The sequence below is a fragment of the Phodopus roborovskii genome, unplaced genomic scaffold (assembly GCF_943737965.1).
Source record: "Phodopus roborovskii unplaced genomic scaffold, PHOROB, whole genome shotgun sequence".
Classification (NCBI taxonomy): domain Eukaryota; kingdom Metazoa; phylum Chordata; class Mammalia; order Rodentia; family Cricetidae; genus Phodopus; species Phodopus roborovskii.
Window position 1 is genome coordinate 28,564,589 of NW_026126541.1, and position 18,425 is coordinate 28,583,013.

An 18,425-nucleotide genomic window follows, 5' to 3' on the forward strand; every position below is an offset into this window, starting at 1 on the left:
AGCAAAGAATTCAAGATGGGAATGCTCACTTCACTTGGACTCTTTTACCTGGAATGAAATGATACATCTGAATTCCATAGAAACAAAAATAACCCTGCTTAGCAAATGGTAAAATCACAGGTGTATTTGGGCTTAAATCCTCTCCATGGTGAGGGGAAATCACAAAAGGATTATTTTTTTTTTTTTTTTTTTTTTTTTTTTTTTTTTTTTAAAACGGGCTAGGGATAAGAGCAATGAAAGAAGTTACCTTGTAGCCTGTGACCCACAATAATTCTCATCACCCAAGGAAAGGCTGGTGACATTTCTCAAAGCGCTTAGTTTTTGAGAGGATTCCTTCCCAGCAGTTCCATACAAAAGGAAACAACCATTTCTGGTCTTCTCCTTTTAGGGCCAATAAAGACATAATACACCTATGTATGCTTCATTATGTTGAACTTTTACTTGATTGCAAAAATTATTGAGAATTTATTTAATCCAGTTATTCTGAGCAAGAAGGATTAGTGAAATGGACCACACTAACAGAATACTAAGGATGTTCTGTTCTACCATCTCAGAAGAGGGATTCCCCTCCACCTGGTAAAGGTTGTCATACCACAGTGTCATACTTAATGAGACAAGATATCCATCATTGCTACTCCTACTTTGAAAGTCATTCTGGTTCTAGCCAGGGCAAGCTGGCAAGAAGAGACAAAACATTCAGATCCTTAATGCAGACTCTGGTTGCAAATGACATGACTGTCTATATAGAAAGTTTAAAAAAAAATTCCAAAGATGACGTTAAACTACAAAATACTGCTAAAAGAAATCAAAGGCCTAGGATGAAAGATAGCATTCATGCCCAGGGGGATACATGGTACTAAAAAGGACTGCATTCTTCAGATTTGTTTACACATTGCATAAAATTCCTATGCAAGTCCCACTTTAGGACCATTTTTTCCAGTGTGCATACACCCAAATTCCTATGGAACCAGAAGAGTCCTGGAATAGTCCAAATAGCCTTGAATGTATAAGCAAATGTAGCGCTTGTACTTCCAAAATTTCCTGTGTAAAACAGGAATTATCCAGCGTGCTGCTACCACAAACAGATACTTGTAATAGATGCCTATCGTTACAACTGAGTCTGGAAAAAAGCCTGCATTTATAGCTGTGGAAAAGACTTTCCCCCCAGTGAACTGTGAAAAACAAACAGTACTCAGACAACTTAGTAATCATATGCAAAAGAATAAAGTTAGAGTTCTTCATATATACAAAAATTAATTCAAAATGGATCTAAATGTTTGAGCTACAACTTATAAAGCATAGGCATAAATATAACCTTGGGTTAAATCGTAATTTTCCAGCTTTGACACAAAAGCACAAGCAACAAGAAAAGAATAAATTAGACTCCTATCAACAAGAAAAGCTCTTCCAAAAGATAGTATCAAGGAAGGGAAATCATAACGAATGAGAAAATACTAATCATAAACTTGGCTAAGGCCTTGTATCCAAAAATACATAAAAATCACTGGCAAGCCAAAGATAAAAATGACCTTTCAGTTTCAAAGGTGTCCAAGTGTCTGATGGCGAATCATTTCCATGCAGATCTTGGAAGACTGATGAAGATGGTAAGTTTAGGTAGCAGAAGCTGGAGCCTTCATTCACAGCTAATGGGAACTTCAGGCACCCTGGCATAGAGAACTTGGTATTTGCTCAAGGACATGGTCACTGCATCATCCAGCAAGTCCACTTCTATAGAATTCAAAACACATCCATACAGAAAAGCCTGGTTCCCCCAATCTTCCTTACCTATGGGGATGTGGTCCAAGATCCTCATTGGGTTCCTGAAACCAGATACATCAGTTTTCCCTATATGTATATCCATGATAAAAGATAAGAGGTACAACAGTATGCTGTAATAAAAACTATTTAAAATTTAGAAACTTTATGACTGTATTTTTTATATTTAGTACTCTTTGGATTTCAGTTGGAGGCAAAGCAGAGTAAGGGAGAATTACTAAACAAATGTTTAGAGTGTTACAATCTAAAGTCAAAAACTGTAACCTTTAAATGGATAGTAAACGTATCCACACAACAGCTTTTAAAAAAATAAAATAGATACAATACATGAAGAATTTTGAAAACATAATACCAAGGTAATAAACACATACTAGGTGTTTCTGTTCATGAAAGGTCTGGAATAAGGAAATCCATAAAATATTTAAGGGACATGGTTCCCATGCTAATCAATCATTTTCAATTTACATACTGGCATCATTTCTTAACTATTTGAACACATATGCCCATGTTACGAAGGGTTCAATATTCTGTCATCAGGCCCTTGGGATGTTCCCATTCTGTATCTGTTATGATAATGCATATGGGAACCTTGGATTCCAAGGCAGGGGAGCGTCACCAAAGGTGGGGGTGGGGATCCTGCCTGACAAACAGCTTAGTGAGCAATTTTAATAGAAAGGGGAGAGGGAAGGAAAGAGGTAAAGAGACAGAGAGGACAGAGAAGAGGGAGACAGGAAAAGTCCTGTCTGCCCCAGGGGAACAGCGGGAAAGAGAGAGGGAAAGTGTAAGTGGGTGGTGGTGGTGAGGTGTCTTCCTTTTAAGGGGGTCCTTTGCACCTGAGCTGACCAGAGTGCATTCTGCTAGGTGATGGGGACAGGCTAGCACACTGCCCGAATCCTTACAGTAGCTACATATATTTTAAATATACTTGTCTGAACTTCTAGTAATTTCATTTAGGAGAACTTAAGTGGTGGGGGCTGTAAAGTGAAAATTACTTTTTGTGGCATTTAATACATAACCTGAGATAAGTAAACAAAAGCTCATATAATAGTTTTATTACCCTTTACCAGGAGGTGGGGAAATACATATTACAGAAGCAGCAACAACTCTTAATTACAAGCAAAGGTTTTTAGCCCCAAATAATTTGGTGTCAGCAAGAAATATAAGCATATATGTTAACTTTCAAATAGTTACGCTGAATATTTAAGTTCATTAAAGATATGGCTTACACAGTTGATGTTCTGAACCAAACAATACAGCAAAACAAAAATTTTAAAAAAGTATATAAACACCAGAGGATAATTTTCTTAAGCTCACCACATTTCTTGCCCTGTTTCCTAGTTCTACTAGTGAGACACTGTATATTTTATTGGAGTCATTTCCAGCCTGAATCTCAGAAGGAACACCGACAAATGCAGACCCTGCTTTACCACTGTGCAGTGGAGACGGGATGACTCCAGGGTAGCAGTCAGGAGAGCCCGGCACCTGGAGCAGCTGCAAAGTTAGAGGTGGTGTACAGCTTGGGCCAGGATCTGCCTCAAATATGGAAAGGGGGGGGGGTGTGGTGGGGGCTGGGATATGACTCACAGGGGAGCACTTGGTTAGGGGCCTTAGGCTCATCTTAAATCTGGCCTCCCATCACCACAAAGTGAGATTAACTCAGCAGCAGCCTTTAAGACATGAAAAGACCACTGCTGCTTATGACGGCAAGTTGATTTTATTAACTAGATAGTCACACTAGAAATTGACTTAATAAAAAAAGAAAGGCTGGCTCTTCTCCCTAATGGAATGAATGGACAGAAGAAATGTTAGCTTAATTATTTTCTTTTCTGTACTGCATATACTTATATAGGAAACTTTATTCTGTATTTTAAAATTCAGAACAAGGTGGTGGTTTGAGACGACTTAAATAAAGTAGCACCAGGAGGACCAGGTAACAATAGTCACATATTTCACCCATTCAGGAGTTTTATTATGTAAAATTATTGCACTTCTAATGTAGAAAGTAAATAACAGTAAATTACCAAATTTAATAATTTTAAATAGTTGGTGAAATCTGAAGTAATTTCAAAATAATTTTGAGATTCCTTCAACAACGTTGCCTAAGAGGACTAAACCTATCTCTTTAAAAAGTAGAATAGAGGGCTGAATTTTATTTCTAAGCTATATCTGCACTATAAGAGAGGCTGTTTTACATAGTGGTACGAATTTGGTCCACATCAAATACATTGTGTTATAAAAATAAACAAGATTTCATAAAAAATAACATTGCATTCCTTGTTCAAATTGCACAGTACAAATAAGCTATCTAAATTAATACTGTTATTAATAATTAGAATTACATATGGTGGGTATGTGTTTAGCCTGAAGCAACTGAATATGTAGTTCTGCTTTCATAATATATGAAAACTAAAATTTAAGTCATATCTAGAAATACATAAAATATTTTTAAACTTTACAATGAAGAATTTACAAACTAATTTTTAGTAGCTGATAATACAGGATCCCAGTCTATTTACATAAAAAGCCCATTTTTATTTGATTTACAAAAGCAATAAATAAGAAACTACATTAATTTGCACAAAACCTCTTCCACTTCATGATCAGTGGGACTACTACTACTACTACTTTACAGCTGAGCCAATAACCTGTCTCTATGAAGACCTCTCATTTTGGAAAGAAGAACAAGTCTTTATTCCAAGAGTGAGTATAGTCATGCAGAATCCAGCATAAAACCTTACAGAGTATAATACATGCCTTAAAAATATGGACAGTGCCTTTGTATATATTTACACAAGAGTATTCACAAAAAGATACAGTTCTTTGATACAAAAATTTAGTGGTGTCAGCATAATTGACAAGAACCCTTCACCCTCTGTCCGCACTGATCTAGTAGGAATTCAGCTTGCTCAAACAGGCACATTAACTCACAGGTATCGCTTCCATTAGTCAGGTCTGCTAGAGAATGGAGTCCACTGACCCATACTGTGCAAGGGCAGCATCTATTCAGAGGACCAACTGGAGTCTAGCTGACTCTATACAAGGAAGCAAACAAGTAGTTCAGGTACCTGAAGAGCTACAGCAAGCACCTTAGCATTTATTTAAAAGAAAGTTAAAAAAACAACCGACCCCACAAAAACAAAAACAGCCTAGACATACACTGAACTGAAAATATATAAGCTATAAGTAGTGGAAAAGCTCCCGGGGCAAAGTAATCCCTACACATTAACAACTGTCAATCCGTTGTGAGTAAAACCAAAATACTCTATGTCTATATTATGCTTGTTACTTTCTAGTGGAGCTTAAATTTTCTTATGAATATGTTCTGATACCACATTTTTTTTATGGAGTCAAAGAGATTTAGAGGAAGAGTTATAACATATAATAATACTTTATGAAAGAGTTTTGACCCTTGTTCTATTTCCTGTTAAATCACTCAGCCAGGTCACCACTATGCACTCAGTTGCTTGTTGCTGTGATTAATACTGCCTACTGTGATGTGTCTCACTGTTGTCAGGACACAGAACAGTCATAAGCCCCATCCTGGAATGGCTCCTCATCATCAGCTTGTGTTGTGTCCTCTTCATTCCGGCTGACCACATTGTTATTCCCAGTCTCACTTTGAGAGATGCTTGCACGGCTGGAGGAGCCCCTGCTCTCCTCTGCTCTGGGGCTGCTCTGTTCAGGCGTCTTACCCACTGTTACTGGCTGGAAGGTGTCAGGCTGGACCTGCTCTTCTGTTATTTCACTGAGCTTCTGCAGTTGTGGCTTAATGATGTTTAAAAATGGCTTATATCCAGGGCTGAGTAAAGGGGGAAAAATTAGTTGTCATCTGCTGTAATTCAAAAGACTTGCTAGAGGGGGCTGGGGAGATAGCTCAGTCAATAAAGTGCTTGTGCAGGCATGAGGTCTTGAGTTCAATCCCCAGCACCCACATAAAAAGTTGTGGTGGTGCTGAGGAGGCACAGATAGGGTTTCTAGAGGCATGCTGGACAGCCAGCCTAGACGAATCAGTGAGCCCCACATCCCAGTGAGGGACCCTGTCTCAAAAAACAAGGTGACTAGCTCCTGTGGAATGGCACCAGAAGCTGACCTCTGTCTTCTGCACGTGTACACAAATACAATGCACGCACGTGCGCACACGAGTGCGCGCGCACACACACACACCTTGGTTAAGTGTTGAGATAAACTCCTAGCAGACATCAGTACAGTAAAACAAGTGATGGAGAGAAGATTCTCAAGCACCCTTCTCAGAAAAAGGCACATGACTCAAGGCTGAGTCTTAAATTTCTCAGTAGTAAGGGCAAGGACTGTTACTTCCAAATTAGTATTACAATAACAAATAAGGAACAACAGATTCTAGACTCAAAAAGATCATCTGGAAAGTATCTAAAATACATCTGGTAAGTAAGGAAAACCTAAGTAAATGAAGTAAACAGCTTCAAATCTATTCATGACTGCTGAAAAGGACATGCCCTCTCAATTATTACCCACTACTTCTAATTAGTGACACTACTAATTGTCATGGAGTGTTGAAATTTATAGACTACATAACCTGTCTTTTCATGTAGACTTTATACTATTTTAACTACAGAATTACCAATCTAAGTTCCAATCTCATTTTTAGATCACTTACATGGCATCTTAAGCCAGCATATGCTTCCACATTATACATTATAAACCAACGCTATGAACTATTCAATAGGTAGTACCCATTCAAGTGTCTGAGTACACAATGGTTAAAGAAAATGACTTTAAAACATAAATATGAAAGCACTTTTAGTTCCGCACACTTACAGACCTCCAAAATGAATGAGTTATAAGTTGTTAGGTTTTTTGGTGGTGGGTGGGTTGGAGGAGATAGGTTATCATGTACCTCTGGCTGACCTGAAACTTGCTATGTAGACCAGGCTTACTTCAAATCCAGAGATCTGCTTGCTTCTGCCTCCCAAGTGCTAGGATCTACACATGTGCTACTACACCTTACAATCATAACAATCATAGTGTGAAAGTCATTATTCATCTAAGAATTACCAAGTTTCTAGAAACTAGGACTTACCAGTCTGTAGAGGCCCATCGGTCCACTGCATGTAGCCCCGTTTTTATGTTCTGTAACATTTCTCCATCCATCTCTGAAGACTGGGCAATACTGAGAATCTGACTGACTACTGAGGATTCTCTGAGAATCAGGCTGATGACAACACACCAATCCAGACAACCCGCCTCCATGAAAATGTGCAGCAAGTAACTATATATAAAGCAACAATAGAATGATTTGTATGAAAGAGATCTGATACACAAGGGACAGTGCGCTCTAAGAAAATAGCTCCAATTCCCACCAGCACACAGAAATCTGGCTAGGCCTTTTGTGTTTTCAACAATCTGAGAAACTCACCGAAGTTGAACTTGAGATTTATGAGGTCCTTTACTCGCCAACTCCATGGAGATGTGCTCCAACTCAGACTGAGTCAAACTGAGTGTAGAGAAATTTTCATCCACCACTGTCCAGTCTCCATCCACCATGGAGCTGCTTTCAGTCAAGTCAGTGGCTGAACCAATGCTGCATTCATCACCTGATGAAGAAATTTCAGAAGTTATAAATGAGCTTTTCATTTCAGAATTAAGTATTTCCCTTTCATTATAGGTTAGTTATTTCCAAAAAATGCTGACTTCTCAAGATTTCAAAATGAAATCAATCTATTGCTAAAACAGCCAATATATGAACAACATATATTTTAAATAAATAAAAAATTATACGCCTTCAAGTGGGAAAGCATTCTAATTTTATAATTAAAAGTAATAGTAGTTACAAGCTTTTACCCATCACAGATGCATCACTAACTGTGATGACAAAATGGTAGCCCAATACTGGGTAAACACCTGAACATTAAGAAAACAGGACACACTGGGCAGTGGTGGCAGTTGCCTTTAATCCCAGCACGTAGGAGGAGAGACAGATGGATTTCTGTGAGTTTGAGGCCAGCCTGGTCTACAGATTGAGTTCCAGGACAAGCTCCAAAGCTACAGAGAAACCTGTCTCAAAAAACAAAAACAAAGAAGAGGAAAAAAAATTTAATCTGGCCTGTGCTACTTGGGTGGCTGAGACAGGAGGATCTAAAGAAAAGGGCAGCATGGAGTGAAACCCAGTTCTCAAGATTTAAAATATAATAAAAAACAAAACCAAAGAATAGAGAGGAGGGCTTAAGGAAGAGTTCAGTAATACATGCTTGCTCAGCATGCAGGGGGTCCTAGGTTCAATCCCAAGTATTGGCTATCCCCTACTCCACACACACACACACACACACACGCACGCACGCACGCACGCACGCACACACACACACAAAGCACAATTACTATTGAAGCTTTTATATTTTATAACCCCATAGAAACACAAATTGATTTAAAACTTCTTCTGTTTGTAGTTTAACCACTACTGTACAGCAGAAATTGGTATGTTTTGTAAAATGGTCACATAATAAATATTTCAGGCTTTGAAAGCTAAGAGGTAAAATAAAAATTATATATAACAAACCAAAAAAGGATTTTTCATAAACTTTATAAAAGAAATAAAAATTAGTGATTAAAGTACATTTTTATGACAAAAATCTACTTATTCTAAACAAAAGAATTCCTTATGTGATGATGACATTTTATTACCTGGAATTCAAATATAGTTATTATCAAAATTAGTAGCAAAACCTCAGCAAGGTGGCTCAGAGAGTAAAGGTACTTGCCACCCGATGACATAATCCTGACAGACAACCTGAGTTTGATCTCAGAAACCCACAAAAAGATGGAAAGAGAGAATTACACCAAGTTGTCCTCTGACTTCCACATGTGTATTCTCCCACACACATCACAATAAATATAAATTTAAAAACTTGATTGTAAAGATTTACTTATATATTTCATATATCTAAAATAAATATGGTAAAGCCAATTTGTCCCTATTTACCTCTGTAGGCAGATGTTTAATGGCTAATTCTTCAGGATATTCAAAGAAGTATGATGCTGTAACTTGGAAAGGCTATGGTACATGATCTTTCCCCAAACAAAACTCAAGAAGGGCTACAACTTGTTCCTTTATTAGATATATACCTTTATTAGATAATGGTGACAGGAAAGCATCTTGCATTTGTGGTCCAGGGGATGAGGCTATGTCTGTGTCACGATGGGTGGGGCCAATGTTGCTGAGCCAGCTCTGACTCCGTTGGATGTTAGTGATGCCAGCATCCATCTCAGAGGTTAGGAAAGGGTCAGATGATTGAGATTTTAACAGCTGCTCTCCCACTGTATCCAGAAGCAAAAGAGGTGTAGTGTCATTCCCAACACAATCAGTTCATAGCCAATCACCATCATATGCAGTATCATTTCTTCAAAGGCAGGGATGTGAAATTATGAGCCATCTTATGTTTCTTACTGTACCTAGGCCATACTTTACTCTCTAAAGTGATTTAAATGACTTGCCTTGGTTCTAAAGATAACCCAAAGTTTCCAAACACCATGATAAAAAGGTTTTGTTTAAGTAATTGGAAATTATCTGAATTTACAAACTTTTTTCTTTTACTCAAACATGGTTTTACTTTTTCTTCTCCAAGTTCAGGAAATGGCACAAGTGTCAAAGACAACTGATCACCGGGGTGAGTTCTGTCGCAAATCACAGCCAAGTTTATTTGAGGTTCATGACTAACTCATTCTAGACTCTTTGCTGCAATAAGGTAAATATAGGAGCTTTTACATTCAGTTTTAAACCTGTTCATAATTTAATAATGGTTAGATTTGTGGGTTAAGCTTCAAGCCCAAAAGACTTAAGAGGCAACAGTTTCTACTTGATCTATCTATCTATCTATCTATCTATCTATCTATCTATCTATCTATCTATCCTTGGCCAAATGGAGGCTAATGTACAAAAAAATTGGCCTTTATTTGCTTAAATATGGAATGAAAAGAGTTCCTTGAAAGAAAGTCCAACATGTCTAAATATATAAAATAAAATACAAGTTTTGTAAAACTGTTAGAAGTCCACATTACCTGTTCGGCACTTCCCATTTTTGAAAGGGGAATTAACAGAAGAGGCTGGGATAATGGGAAGTGGCCACAGGAAATCCTTGTGAAGTCTCTTCAGGGCTACTACGAAGTTGTCTACACGGGCAGCTCGAGTACGTTCTTTACAAAGCCAGCTGATTAGTTCAAAGCCTAGCTGGGCTGCAAAGCAGCCAAGGTCCTTTAACCGCACATCTTCTAAGAGGCGCCGAGCGTGTCTCCACAGCATCATGTCAATGTACATGTTCTCAGCGCAGTCACTGTCTTTGCATCTGTAAGAGACAGAAGCAGCTAAAGAACAACTCACTGAACAACTAACTCCATGCACTTTCAGGTAGCATTGATAAAGTTGAAAGGTAAGCAAGAGATCCAATATCTAATTATGCCTGAATAGGAAGAAAACCTTCAGGGCTTCTCTCCATGTTATACCATAAGAACTTAAGGCACAAAGTTACCTTTTTTAAAAATTTTGAGACAAGATCTTTCTATGAAGTTCTGGAATTTACTATACAGTCCAGGCTGCCCTTGAATGATGGGAGATGCCATTATGTATATATGTTTCTCATACTGGTTAATGAATAAAGCACTGTTGGCCAATAGGAAAGCAAGATAGGTGGGACTAGGAGACAAGGAGGAAAGAGGAAGGAGTAAGGAGGAGTCAAGATGGAGAGTCTGGAGAAGGAAGAACCGCCAGCTGCCTCTCCCTGGTAAGAAGAACACGTGGAAATATTAGATTAACAGAAATGGGTTAATACTTAAGACAGAGCTAGCCGATAAGAAACTAGCACCTGGCCAACAGAATTATATCAAATACAGAGCCTCTGTGTGTTATTTGGGGCTGGCGCGGCGGCAGGACCAGAGCGGCAGCGGGAGGAAAAACCTTACTCCCTACACTTGAATCACAGATATCATCCTGGCTCTGCCTCCCAAGTGCTAGGACTAAAGGTGTAGTCTACCATGCCAGGCACAAAGTTACCTCTTAAGACCAATTTGTGGAATTGAATATATATGGAATAATAATAAACAGGAGACAAAGAAGTCAGACCAGGAAGAGGAGATATGTAGTTGAAGGGAGGTGGGGGAGAGCAAAGAGATAATGCATTTGGAAATACTATTAAAAAAAGGGAAAAACATAAAAGAAAACCTTTCTACTTGAGCTATACAGACACATGAAAACAAAACTTACAAAAATTAATGAAAAACAAACACAGCCTTTCATCTCTCACAGACATGAGCACCTTGTTGCGGGTCTGGTAACGCAGTGGTGGGCGTGAAGTGAGAAACAGGGCTATGGTGATGTCTGTCTGTGATTAACAAATAACGCTGCCTGAGGGTCAGAAAGCAGAGCCAGCCACTTTAGTCAGCCACACAGGCCAGGCGGTGGCGGCGTGCACCTTTAATCCCAGCACTCAGGAGGCAGAGACAGACAGATCTCTGTGAGTTCAAGGCCACCATGGGCTACACAACAGCACTTTAATCCTAGCACTAAGGAGGTGGAAACAGAAGTGACATGGCCAGGCAGAGAAAGGAATAAGGTGGGATGAGAGAGGAGAGAGATGCGTCTGATGATTCACAGTGATGGCCGCAGTCTAGGAAGTCAGTCTGAGGGTGCAGTCGGAGGGCAGGCTCTCCCCTTTGGTCTGAGCATTGGTAGAGGTAAGAGCTCTAGTGGCTGCTGCTTTTGCCCTTTGATCCTTCAGCTTTCATCCTGATAGCTGACTCTAACACCAATTAGAATTCATGCTAGAAGGTATGAGCAGTAGAAAGCCTGGCACCAGAAGCAGGACTTCTCAGATTTAGAGTTCACTCTGCTTTCCCTTAGTCACGTGAACATAATCAAGTAGTTTTTTGAGCATCTGTTTTTTCACCTGCACAAAGAGGAACAACCCCTCAGAGTTTTAAGGATTAAGACCTAAACATGCAAATGCTTAGAACAGTGCCTGGCATCTGAGCTTTTGGTAAGTACTCAATATTTAACCAATATTTAAATCCAGAGTGTGGCTGGCAATTGTTGACACACCTCCATGGCTTTATTTTATAGTATGTTTGTATGGGGGGAGGAGTATTAATGACCAGTGACAGGATAAAAAGTAAAATATCATAATACAACATGTTAACTCTTGATATGTGCCCAGGATTGTAGTAAAAATATAAATAAAAGAAACACCTAGAGAAGAGAAAATGTAAGAGCCAAGAAGCAATGCAAGGACTTCAGAAGCCAGAAGAAATCCCAACCATCACCACTGCTGTGAGTCTATAGCCACAGTGCCAGAGACCATTTTCCACCAGGAAAGACATAGTCTTTGGTCCTCAGAATGTACCAGTCCTTTAGCTCTCCCAATATCTAACCTTTTGTTTTGCTCCTCTGTCATCAGAAGTAATCTGTTAATTACATTTAGAACAAGTGCATCTAGATCTACTTTAGCATAAAACTTACACAGAACAGGAGTGAACTTAACAGGAAAGAGAAAGAAAAAGGGAAGTCTTCTCTAAGGCTTTTGTAAATGAAAAAAAAAATTGCAATTGAATTAAATATCCTTTTAAGACTCAATTATACAAATGCCTTGAAATGCAATGTGACAGATGCTCTGAAAACAGTAACTGTTCTTTATTCTTTTACCTTTTTCCAGAAGGACCAGATGGCATACTTAGTGTTTTCTGTAAGCTGAATTTACCAGGAGGAACATTTTCAGCTGACTGGGATAAACTGATGCTCCGATTCCTGAAGAACTCAAATCCACCACTTGAACTGGGTTCCTATGGTTATACACAGCATGCAATAGTTTTAGCCAAAGATGCTCTGTGGTGGTATGCCCTAGAGAAGCTGTACAATTCTGCAACTAACCTGAGCTGTAGGTGTGGACGGAGGTGTCTCAGATTCTCCAGAACCAATGGCTTTAAGAAACCGAATCATGTGTCGACACAGGTCCCATTTGCCTTGTTCCAGAGCTGTGTTGAATAGAAGGGTGGCATGCTGCCTACTTACTGCAGGAACTTCCATATTCTATAAAAATAACCAAGGAAGACAACAATCGATATATGTGTTACAATTTTGGAAGATAGTGTAAGTCTTTTCTTGACACTTCCTCATCCCAAGGAATTAGCTGGCTGGGGGCAATTTAACAATAAGATTAAAAGGAGCTTTAAAAGTACCATATGGGGGAAAGAGAAGCAGTCACTATGCTAGTATAGTTCATATTATGATTCATTGCACTGTTACATGTCAGATAATATATACCTTACATTCATCACACCTTTCTGTAAAAAGTTACATCATTCCTCCCCATTTTAGGAGATGAGGAAACAAAGTTATCTAAATTGTTTAATGTCAATAGAGAAGCAAGCTAAATGTAGTATTGCCTGTCTGTCTCCTGTAGTGGTTTTTGAAGAGCTGACTAAAATTTTTGCTTTAAGCAGGGCCAGGCAGCACTGGTACACACTGGGTGTTTCCAGCACTTTCTTCACAAACTAGCACCCTGCCTGCTTTCATGGAAAGCTGCCCAACAGGCTGAGCTAGAGCCTCTTTCCCCCAATCCCAGCAACCTAGGCAGTCTGAGGGAGGAAAGTCCCAACTCCACAGCTGGGGATTTTTTTTTTTTTTTTTTAAATTAAGGGGAAAAAAAAAGGGATTTTAAAAGGGAAAGGGGAGAGGGGGAGAACTGGCCTTCAGGGACAAGAGCAGTAGGAGAGAAAAGGGGGACAGAGAAAGAGAGAAGGATGGGAGGTGGGCAGGGCCCTTTAAAAGGGAACATAGTGAATGCACACAGGTGGTGCTCTCAGTGGCAGCAGCTGAGGGCGTATCCTGTCAGAACCCCAAGGGCAGGCCGGTACAGATGCCCGAATACTAACGATTAGGGCTAACTAGCCAAATGAATACCAGAAGCTTCAGGCCACTAGCCTCTGCCTGGCTGTTTCCTCTGGCTTCAGTTACTTGTCATGAAGCAAATATGTCAAGAAATTTGCTTCAGTCTGAGAATCTAACTGGGCTTATGGTTAGCTTTTTGTATAAATGAAAGAACTTCAGTGTAGCCTTTGAAATTCATATCACACAATGGCAACAAACTTTCTAGCCCTTTTATCAAGTACATAATAAAACAAATATTCTGGGATCTCATTATTTTAGAAAAAATGTGTTATGCAGGTTATTATTGTGGCAGCCCTGGGTCTTCCCAGCTGTCCACAGAAAGGCTGAGATTGGATGCCCCTACAGATGCTGCATTAAAATTATTCAGAATCCTGTCAGCAACTCCATACTGTAAGGAAAAATTTCTATTACTGTAATGAAAGCACTCATGTCCAAAGTACCATTTTTTCACTGTTAATGTTTCTTACATTTTATTAGTCTAATGTAGTATTTTTAATGGAACATGTATATCATATATATATTTCATATAATAAGAACATTTCATCTGAGGAAATGGCTCAGTTACTTTGCAAGCTTGATGACATGAATTCAAAATCCATGTTAAAAATAAAAAAGCCTGGCACGGTCTGACACAGAAGCACATCCATCTGTAGTCTGGAGGAGATGGAGACAGAGTCCACAGGAGCACAAAACCCAGTTCTCCCGGCTGGACAGACACCATCTCAGACAAGGTTGAAGGCAAGGGTCAATACTATTGACTCTTACATGCACATGTTTACCTGAATGGATGCACATATGTACACACACACACACACACACACACACACATCCCTTCAGTCTTATTTAAAATTATATTCTGAAATCATTAATCTGTTTTAGGCCTATTGAGGCGTAAACAGCCGAAATACTTTTATAATGTCCCTTTTTTAACATTCAAGGAAATCTAGTCATTTGGCAAGCTTCAGCTCTTCAAAATGGAAGATATACACAATAGAGAAATATGACCATTAATTCCATAAACATTATTATCACAGGACATACCTTCCTCTCTAAGATTAAGATCAATAATTCTTATCCTTTTATAAAGAGAACTGTTACCTGTAAGATAATAAGGTAAGAGGCAGCTGTGTCCAAATCCTGAGCCATCAAACATTCCTCAAATAAGTCCTTGGGGTTTCCAACAGCTGCAAAAAGGTAATTCCACAGAGCATATTCAGTCTTCCTGGCACAGTGCACGACTGTCTGAAGGAAAAGTGGGAACTCGGTGATAAACTTGGCCACAGTGGGAAGCAGGGGATCGGGAATGGGCTCCCGTGAGGTAGCTTCTTCTTCCAGAACTTCATGCAGCATGAGCTCCAGCACATGAGGGAAGTAAGGTAACGCAGCACAGGACTGGGCCAGGAGCAGGGCTTGCTCTCCAAGGTTCCTGACCAGAAGCTGACGGAGGATATGGTGGAGGTAGATCTGAGAGGTTCTCTCCACAACACAGAAGGGGAAGAGCACCTCTAGCTGCTCCCTAGCACTGTTCCGCGTATACAAAGAGTCATAGAGTAGAGTGTCATTGACAGCACCAAGGACCAATGCGTCTTCAAACAGCACGGCCAGGGGGTAGATGTTGATGTGGAAAGGCAGCATGATCCTCTGGGACAAGAAGGAGTGGGGCTTGCGGTGATCCCTAGGAAAGAGGGGGAGCCACACTTTCATCCCTGCACCACCACAGCTCAGCCAGAGGGCCTCCAGAAGGTGACGTTTTTGCTTATTTGCTCGACAGGTAGTCCAGACATTTTCCACCGACTGGGCTAGTACAACCGGAGGACAAAACGGCAGCTGAAGGAGGAGACACAAGAATTGCTGTTCTGGTTTGCCTATTAAACACGTAGGCTCAAGCTTATAGGTACTAGCTTTGTAGACTTTCAGAATTAGTATTTTGTTGTTGTTTTTAAAGTAGGGACATTTATTTAGAATCAGAGATAACAGCAGTGATGTTTCAAAGGATATGCACTGAAATCTAAGAAATTGAAATTTACTATGCAGTAACATCTGGAAAATGAGACACTTTAGTATTTTGGGACTTGCCCTTCACTCTTCTTAACTGAGTTGTAAGATGAATTTTATTTATTCCCTTAGTTTCTAATCACAACACACTGCTCTCCATTTAAATCCCTTTACTCACAAAGCCTAACCTCATAACTTCTCAGGGCTTGCAATGCCTTATACTTTTACTCACGAGTTTCCTTTGGTTAGGGTTACTGTCTTTTTCCCGGATTTGAGGGCCTGACCTGTCCCTCTGCATCATGATGAGCTGTCCAGCAAGGTTGAGCATTATGCTCTCTGCATCGCGAGCCTGAAATGTCAGGAAGAGAAACGAATCGATACTGATGAATAGACATGTTCTTGACATTCCCTCTCCACCTAGTAAAATTTAAAGGTTAAACAACCAACAACAGTTCCTGGGATTGCACCATGTATAGCCACTTTGCTAGACTCTGAGGATAAAGTGTCCTGGTTATGATGGAACAAAGCATACCACTGTGCAGTTAGTGACTATGAGTGCAGAACAGAGTTATTCTGCAAGAACTAAGAGAACTCCAGAAGTCCACAAAAAAAAAAAAAAATCAGAGGTCATTTCAATGACCTAGCTAGAGAAGGCTTAAAAGGGTCTAGAGAGACTTGGAAGGTCAGGAAGTTTCAGGTAGTATGGAAAGGGCTAGTATTCTAAGTTAAGCATGAAATGTAAATGAAAAAACAGAGCTAGAACAGGACAGTTCCATTGGAAAAAGGGAGAATGATCAAGATGGATGACAACAGATTTTCAAGGAAAGCTTGGAAAGTCGGTCAATGGGGTAGCAGGACACAAACTACCACACGTGCCTCTCAAACAAAAGAATCATTCAAATAAAATAAAATAAAATAAAAGCCTAGTTAGGACTAATTACTATATTGACTTCAGGAATGAGGAATTACTCTGCCATTTTACTATGGACATTTCAATCAAATGCCAGCATAAAGAGACTACAATTACTACTGTAAATTCTACCACCCTGCCTCAATAAGCACACAGGAGAGCTTGAGAAACTCTGCTTTAAACCAACTAGCAGACAGATCAAGTATTTTCACATGTAAAGAGGAACAGAATTTAGTGCTGACTTAGGCATGAAAAAAAAAAAAATTAGAAAAAGCATGTCTGAACCAGAGATGGCTTCAAGGTACTGGAGGGATTGAGGTTGGTGTTGGAGCGATGGCTAAAGTGGTTAAGAGTATTTCCTCATCACAGGGGACCCACGTTCTGTTCCTAGCACCCACGCTGACTGCTCACAATGGCCTTTAACTCCAGCTCCAGGATTCCTCCAGCACCTGCACACACACATGCACATACCCACAGATAGATACACACACACACACACACACACACACACAAAACACATAATTACAAATAATAAATCTTTCTTTAAAAGTTGAGGACATCAGCAAGGAGGAACAATCAGGGAAGGGCAAATGAGTATGTTTCCCCCACTCACCCACATTAAACTGGAAAGAAATTTGAGATTTTCAAATAGAAATGTGTGTGGCAACTGAGCAGAGATGGATATGCTAACATAAGTACTATGCTAAGGCTGAAAAGCTAACACAGAAGGAAAGAGCCTGGGATGTCACCTAAGCCTTTCCAGAACAAACATAGGGAAGCCTATGGCTGCATAAGCTAAAGGAGACTCGAGAAGAGAGGGGCTATCTGCTGCTTTCTGTGTCTCAGATTTTGATACCCGCTTAATTGATAGGTTTAAGCTTTCGGTATCATTTAGGGCTCAGTCAGAGGAAGTAAAAATCAGTTGCCTTATGTAATCCAGCTTTATAATACTTAATATTCTTGCTTATATATGAACTGGCAAACTGTAGATGTAGCCCAGTGGCACAACACTTGTCAAGAATGTGCAGGAAGGGGGAGGGGACAACATTAAACTTGGAATGCCTGTCATAAAATGAGGATCTTCTAATCAAATGTAGGAATGAGATTGAAAACAGAATTTAAAAGATATCTGGGAACCATCAGAGTCAGGCACTCAGACAATAGATAAATGTAGCTGAGTGGCAGGAAAAGGAAAACAAATACACACACGTGAATTAAGACACTGGCAATCTTGGCATTCACATGTAGACAAATTCCACAAACATTTTCAAAGGCCTTGAAAGGACTTAAAAATTTACTATACTATGACTAATTTTCATAGTGAGCCATATGCATGCCAGGTCAATGTTCTACCACTAAGCTGTATATCCAGACCTTCATTTTAAGATGGTAGATTTCACCACTATATTTTACATATTTCTTTAGAAGAATATATATATATATATATATATATATATATATATATATATATATATATATATATATATATATGTCTTTTCTTCAAAAAGCGGCTATTGGTATAGTGGTCAGCTGTTGGTGGTGCAGGGGCAGGCAGATTTCTGTGAGTTCAAGGCCAGCCTGGTCTACAGAGTGAGTTCCAGGACAGGTTCCAAAACAATACAGAGAAACCCTGTCTCGAAAAACCAAAAAAAAAAAGCCTATTATTAAACAATCTTAGTATTTGACATTGTTACAGGTGATTATAATACTACTCTGGGACAACTTCATGAGTTTTCAGAAAAATAAGAGTTACTGCATGCTCAAAATTCTGAGTTTCCTTACAAGCTCCCTGGCAGACGATCCTGAACCGAGTCTGGAATTTAACAGGGAGCTCACACT

The 18,425-nt window shown here is 39.4% G+C and overlaps 1 protein-coding gene across 1 annotated transcript in view; it reads right to left on the reverse strand.

Moving 5' to 3' along the window:
- Positions 1-3,711: 3,711 nt before the first annotated feature.
- The window catches only part of Ric1 (RIC1 homolog, RAB6A GEF complex partner 1), a 79,863-nt gene continuing 65,149 nt past the window's right edge, over positions 3,712-18,425 (reverse strand). Inside the window, exons 18-26 of the mRNA XM_051199971.1 lie at positions 15,909-16,025; positions 14,780-15,508; positions 12,662-12,820; positions 12,437-12,573; positions 9,805-10,088; positions 8,872-9,063; positions 7,169-7,346; positions 6,833-7,021; positions 3,712-5,575 (exon numbers count right to left, since the gene is read on the reverse strand). Coding sequence (XP_051055928.1) covers positions 5,287-5,575; positions 6,833-7,021; positions 7,169-7,346; positions 8,872-9,063; positions 9,805-10,088; positions 12,437-12,573; positions 12,662-12,820; positions 14,780-15,508; positions 15,909-16,025 — 2,274 coding nt within the window. The 3' untranslated portion in view covers positions 3,712-5,286. The remainder of the gene's footprint in view (positions 5,576-6,832; positions 7,022-7,168; positions 7,347-8,871; positions 9,064-9,804; positions 10,089-12,436; positions 12,574-12,661; positions 12,821-14,779; positions 15,509-15,908; positions 16,026-18,425) is intronic.